At 40.9% G+C, this 6,207-nt stretch overlaps 2 protein-coding genes across 2 annotated transcripts; one reads left to right on the forward strand and one right to left on the reverse strand.

The window, feature by feature from the left end:
- Nucleotides 1-2,313: 2,313 nt before the first annotated feature.
- On the reverse strand, nt 2,314-4,106 carry LOC131773871 (myo-inositol 2-dehydrogenase-like). The gene is given in 3 exon segments (XM_066158613.1): nt 2,314-2,820; nt 2,822-2,967; nt 3,773-4,106. Coding segments are annotated over 3 exon segments (987 nt in total).
- Nucleotides 4,107-4,449: 343 nt separating this feature from the next.
- On the forward strand, nt 4,450-4,869 carry LOC131773872 (myo-inositol 2-dehydrogenase-like). The gene has a single exon (XM_059089838.2). It carries the CDS (start codon nt 4,450-4,452, stop codon nt 4,867-4,869), a length of 420 nt encoding a protein of 139 aa, XP_058945821.2.
- The last annotated feature ends 1,338 nt before the right edge of the window (nt 4,870-6,207 follow it).

Here is a 6,207-nt window from a genome sequence, read left to right on the forward strand (position 1 = left end):
ATTTCGTGTTGCTTACGAAATTTTCCTTTTTTTTTTTGGAAAGATAATTTTTTGCTTTGCTTGGGACATGTATGGGGTATGAAGATATTCATACCTTGCTTTTTTTTCTCGTTTAGTAAGTTTTACTCTCTTTTATGCCTTAGGAAGGTCAAATCGTAATCAAACTGTCTACGTGGGAGAAGCAGTAGAGTTGAAATGCGACGCTTTAAGCAATAAAACGGTGCAATGGAGCAAAGATGGCGTTGTTCTTCAATCAAAAACCACTGGCTATGGAACCAGCTTACTCATTGGCTCCGTTAAGTATTCTGATGAGGGGATGTACACGTGTGAAGTAATTAACAAAGCCGGGGCAATCGATGCTTCTTATAACGTATCAATGAGGGTAAAAGGTCAGTATGTATATACTAAGCAATTTTCACCATATTTGCACGTAAGCAAAAAAAGTTTCAGATAGGAATCAGGAAATTTTCCAAAATGGACGATAGCATGCTAGTAGACAATGCGGCTTGTTTCTTATTCGAACAAGAAGGAAACACAGTGGTGTCGTTAAGGCGTAGCGCGGCGCTAGACTTCAAATCGAACACTAACTACTGTGATTTCATACTGTTTTGTTTTTCATTTGAGCATCAGCTAACTTTCTACGTGAGACTTGTTATTCTTGGCGATGACAATAGAACATAGTAGGATGCCAGGAATTAGCTCCACTAAGTGCAGTCACACACCTCAACTTTCTTTGAGTCAGATAAAAAATGATGAACGTAGCTGTCGTGATATTTTTGTTTCCTTATAATAACATATTTCAGATCCGAGTTCCCTTTGCTCCGAGTTTAAAGGCCATTATACTTCTAGCGGTAAATGGCAGCCATTGAGTGTTTTGCCACCTTTAAATGACAGTCGCACACTTTACGAGGGAAAATGGTTCCGGGCAGACAAAGGAACAGCTATGACAAGCTCATGTGTTTCGGAAGAGACCTGTGGTGTCAGGGCTCCTGGCTGGTTGAACGGTCAACATCCCTCGAGTGAGACTGGGATCGTTATTCGTCAAGCCTGTTTCAAATTTCTCAACAACTGTTGTTATCATTCAATGCCTGTGCAGATAAAGAAATGCTCAGAATTTTTTGTTTACAAGCTACGGAAAGTTCACCCAATGATAGCTGGACGATACTGCTATACAGAAAGTAACCGAGGTAAAACTAAAGGCTCTTCTTGTATAAATTCTAGGATAAAAACCAACTAATTGAATTGAGTGAAAAGTTTGCTTAGGAACCATATAATCTTAATCTCCGTCACTTAAAAGGTTTCAAGAAATTATGGCACTAACCACATATTGCAACCACTAAGAGTAACCTACCTTTTCGAACTTAGTCTTTGACTTTTGGAAGTCCTGCTCAACAACCTGGCTGCGTATCTGTGACGATAAGTTTGGAAAATAACAATTATTGGTGGGTGATGGAATAAAAACGATTTTGTTTAATGGTAAAGGTTTAAATTTCTAGAGTACACTTCTTCTTCTTCTTCTTCTTCTTCTTCTTCTTCTGTAAAAAGCCTCAAATAATTACCAACCATTCACCACCGACACTGAGGTAAATAGTTGTTTTGATTTATGACAAGTCTCGCATTCGTTGCTCGGAGGTGAATAGCAAAGAATATTTGGAGTCTGAGTAGCCAATCAGAGCACACGTTCAACGCTATCCATATGTTTTAGTATGTGTTTATACCGTTAATTTCAGACATAAGTTTTCATCAACTGATCTCTCGTTGTTCTCCAGATTTTTTCGAAGAAGACGCCATTTTAACTTCCCACAAAGCTGACTGGCTACTTACGGGTCACGTGATGGCATCCGAGAGGTCTGTTGACAGCTCATTACAATGCATGCAGCATTGCGCAAACTCGGCTAACGGGCATTGTAGATCATTCAACTACAACAGGGTCACTGGTGAATGTCAGCTGAACAATGCAACAGGGCATGCCCTAAAGTCAGCTGACCAGTTAAAGACGAAAATAGGATACAGCCACTACTATGAAGCTGATAGACCAAGAAATATCATGGTCTTCCCTTAAACTCGAAACATTTCTTCAATCCCAATTTAGAAGTGGTTGAAGTTTTTGTAAATTTTATTTCTTTAGCTTTTAGTGATTTTGCTCTCAGCACGTAATTTAACAAGGGCGAGTTTTAAATGTGCAATGCAATCGCATGTGCCGTTGTAGCCTGGTCAATTGACCTGGTCGTTCGTATCGCCCCGATCATTCCAAATACTTCTAAAGCGATCAGAACTGTTTAATTACAACCAGGGCGGACAATCCCTGGCCGCTCAAACTGTCGGAAAGACTACTATTGTCAGGAGGAAAACAGAAGTTTCCTGTTCGGAGACTTTTGAAACCTCTTTGTTATTCATCACATCGATAAAATGATTCATTTCTAAATCGAAAGCTTGGGAATATCGTTGCGGAAAAGAAAATTTGATAGGAGGTTTGGAGCTTCCCGTGGAATGAAAATGGGTTGAGGCCAACGTGTTTTGGTTGTCGCTGGTAAGCATTCCACCCGATCCAAAAACTTCAATGCGATGATCGTAGCCGTAAACAGCTTCACGAGATTGATCAATCTGACTAATAGCACCACTTGGAAACCTCATGATTACCCCAACTGTATCCACATCGTCCATCTCTGCAATGTGAGAGTGGAAGGCATGGGCGAGACAGAAGACTGTATCAGGAACTTCACCCATTATCCAGCAGATGATATCCACATCATGTATGCCACAATCGTGAAAGTACCCTCCAGAAATTTTTAGGAAATCTGTGGACAGCATGGGAGAGTCATCGACTTATTATCTTGACCACTTGAACTTGACCTACATCATCGTTTTGTACCCTGTCAAACACGGAACGGATGGTTGGATCGAATCTTCGGTTGAAACCGCAGAACAATGAAAGGTTAAGGCTCTCGGCCTCCTTATAACAACGCTCTAATAGTAATTAATCAAAAATTAAACAGTTGATTGTCAAGAAATCAATGGGGTTGTCACTCAGTTATAATTAGCTAACTGACAGCCAGTAAGTCTGTTGTTCAGCTGTCAATCTCGTACATGTACGGTTACCTTGTGAGCTAGTTGGTCAGTTGGCGTTTTTTCAGCTGTCTGATGATTTACTACGTGGTTGGTCAGCCGATCAGTCGTTGAGTCAGTGAATTAGCGAGTCAGTGAGTCAATGAGTCAATGAGACATTGAGTCATTGAGTTATTGAGTCAGTGAGTTATTGAGTCAGTGAGCCAGCGAGTAAGTGAGTCAGTGAGTCAGTGAGTCAGTGAGTCAATGAGCCCGTGAGCGAATGAGGCAGTTAATCATTCATTGTGTCAGTTAGTCATTCAGTCAGTCAGTGAACCAGTCAGTCCGCGAGTCACTCAATGCGTCACTAAGTAAAGCAGTCAACTCATCAGCTGCTGGTCAGTACATCAGTTAGATGGTCACTTTGCCAACTAGTCCTTACTAAACTTATTCAACCGAGAGGAAGGAACTCAAGGAAGGGACTCAACCGATACAGTTGCCCAATATCCCGTGGATAGAAATTAGCCGCAGAAAAAACAAATACGCGAAAGGAGCACGCGTCATGGCTCTATCGGTCGCAGAACGGAATGCCAGTCCACGGGCATGATGTGAAAACACAGCCAGAATCTTCACTTTGATTGCGCCAAGTTAAAATTAGAAACGTCTTCCAATCTACTCCGTGATTTATAAAATCTTATTAAAATTAACATCTTATTGAGACTCTCGCCTATGGCTTCCGCAGTGTTTGCAATTGGCTTCTCACAGAAGACAGCTTTTCCCGCCTGTAAGCAGCGCAAAATGATCCCCTCGTGCAGATCAGTAGGTGCGGTTATCACTGCAGCATGAACAGTTGGATCAAGTAACGCTTTCTGCATTTCTGATGGCGGAATGACTTGTGTATCCGTGAAATTTGCGGTTGTGAACTTCTTAGCTTTGTCTTCGTCAATTTCTGCGATCCATTTCAGGCTTGCCCTTGGGTTTCGAATGAGGTTGGCTGCATGAATTTGACCTACCCGACCCAAACCGAATACTACAAAGCCGGTGCGAGATGCCTTACTCATCGCGTACGACTGAAAAATGAAAGGATTAAAATGGTGTACAAACAGCGAAAAGTAGATTAGGGTTGACTACGTTTATGGTTTTGGTTTAGTTGATCTATGGCTGATCAAGAATACCTTTCCTTTTAGGAGATTGAAACGAAACGTGTTGCTAGATAATATACAAGGCCTTTATTAAATTTGGAATGTCTTTAGCAATGGATTTAAAGGTTCCGCGTGTTGTGCCCGAGGCATGAACAAATTCTCACTATAAAGTTTAATACGCAGAATAGAAAGTTTGTCAGCTTTGGTTGAATTGACCGAAAGTTGACGAAAAATACTTCCCCTTATTATCCACATTGCAGAGATGGACGATGTGGATACAGTTGGGGTAATCATGAGGTTTCCAAGTGGTGCTATTGGTCAGATTGATCAATCTCGTGAAGCTGTTTACGGCGACGATCATCGCATTGAAGTTTTTGGATCGGGTGGAATGCTTACCAGCGACAACCAAAACGCCTTGGCCTCAACCCATTTTCATTCCACGGGAAGCACCCAACCTCCTATCAAATTTTCTTTTCCGCAACGATATTCCCAAGCTTTCGATTTAGAGATGAATCATTTTATCGATGTGATGAATAACAAAGAGGTTTCAGAAGTCTCCAAACATGATGGGCTTCGCTCCTCATACATTATTGATGCCATTGAAAAATCGTTTAAAACAGGACAACCGGTGAATTTGCAGGGAAGGTATACTAATCTTGATGAAATTAGGGGTTACCTATGAGATGTGTGTCGTATCTCATAAGGTATCTGAGTTAATTAAATAATTAAGGGAGCGTTATTCTGAGGAATGCGTTCTTTAGTTTTCATTTTTTTTTCCCTTTCAAATTAAATTGATAGTTTACAGGATTTCTGGTCATTATTTTAACTGAGATTACAAGTCATGCAAGTTCTTCACGTGTTCTTGATTGAGTATAACTAGTTTCTACTGTCAGATCAGCTCTGTTTTTTCACTCATTAATAAAGGGAATAAATAAAATTCACCTTTTCAATGACTTAGCAGATTGTGTGGTTTTCATTTATCTTTTCTTTCATCTTGTACTCCTTACGAAAAGTCTATTTTACCGGTCTCGAACTCATAAACCGGGATCACTTTACGCTCCACTTGTGAAAAACGTTCCACTTGCAGTTTTAACTTACCATCAGTGCATTTGAATGACGAATTTGTATCAACATGGACCGTGAGAGCCTTTGTTTATGACGAAACTTAACTCCTAATGATACTATCAGAAAATAACGTTTACCAGAAACTTAGGAATGGCTCCCCCATATCTGTTCCATGATTCATATGGATGGTTCAAACGGACAGCACTCATAAACTTGTTTTCCTCCTGACAATAGTAGTCTTCCCGACAGTTTGAGCGGCCAGGGATTGTTCACCCTGTTTACCATTAAACAGTTCTGATCGTTTGAGAAGTATCTGGAATGATCGGGGCGATACGAACGACCAGGTCAATTGATTATGCTACAACGGCACATGCGCTTCCGTTGCACATTTAAAACCCGCCCTTGTTAAATAACGTGCTAAGAGCACCATCACTAAAAGCTTTAGAAATTAAATTTACAAAAAAATTTCAATCACTTCTAAATTGGGAGTGAAGAAATGTTTCGAGTTTAAGGGAACACCATGATATCTCTTGGTCTATCAGCTTCATAATAGTAGCTCTATCCTATTTTCGTCTTCAGTCAACCTGTCAGCTGACTTTTGGGCATGCCCTGTTGCATTGTTCAGCTGACATTCACCAGTGACCCTGTTGCAGTTGAATGATCTACAATGCTCGCGAGCCGTGTTTGCGCAATGCTGCATGCATTGTTATGAACTGTCGACAGACCTCTCGGATGCCATCACGTGACCCGTAAGTAGCCAGTCAGCTTTGTGGGAAGTTAAATTGGCGTCTTCTTCGAAAAAATCTGGAGAACAACGAGATCAGTTAATGAAAACTTATGTCTGAGATGAACGGTATAAACACATAGTAAAACAATTGATAGCGTTGAACGTGTGTAGTTAGTGCTCGATTTGAAGTCCAGCGCCGCGCTACTGATGCCTTAACGACACCACCGC

This window comes from Pocillopora verrucosa, chromosome 1, assembly GCF_036669915.1.
Source record: "Pocillopora verrucosa isolate sample1 chromosome 1, ASM3666991v2, whole genome shotgun sequence".
NCBI lineage: Eukaryota > Metazoa > Cnidaria > Anthozoa > Scleractinia > Pocilloporidae > Pocillopora > Pocillopora verrucosa.

Bases quoted from the DNA above. Each gene is read 5' to 3' on its own strand.
- LOC131773872 (XM_059089838.2), top strand. From the start codon at position 4,450: ATGGACGATGTGGATACAGTTGGGGTAATCATGAGGTTTCCAAGTGGT.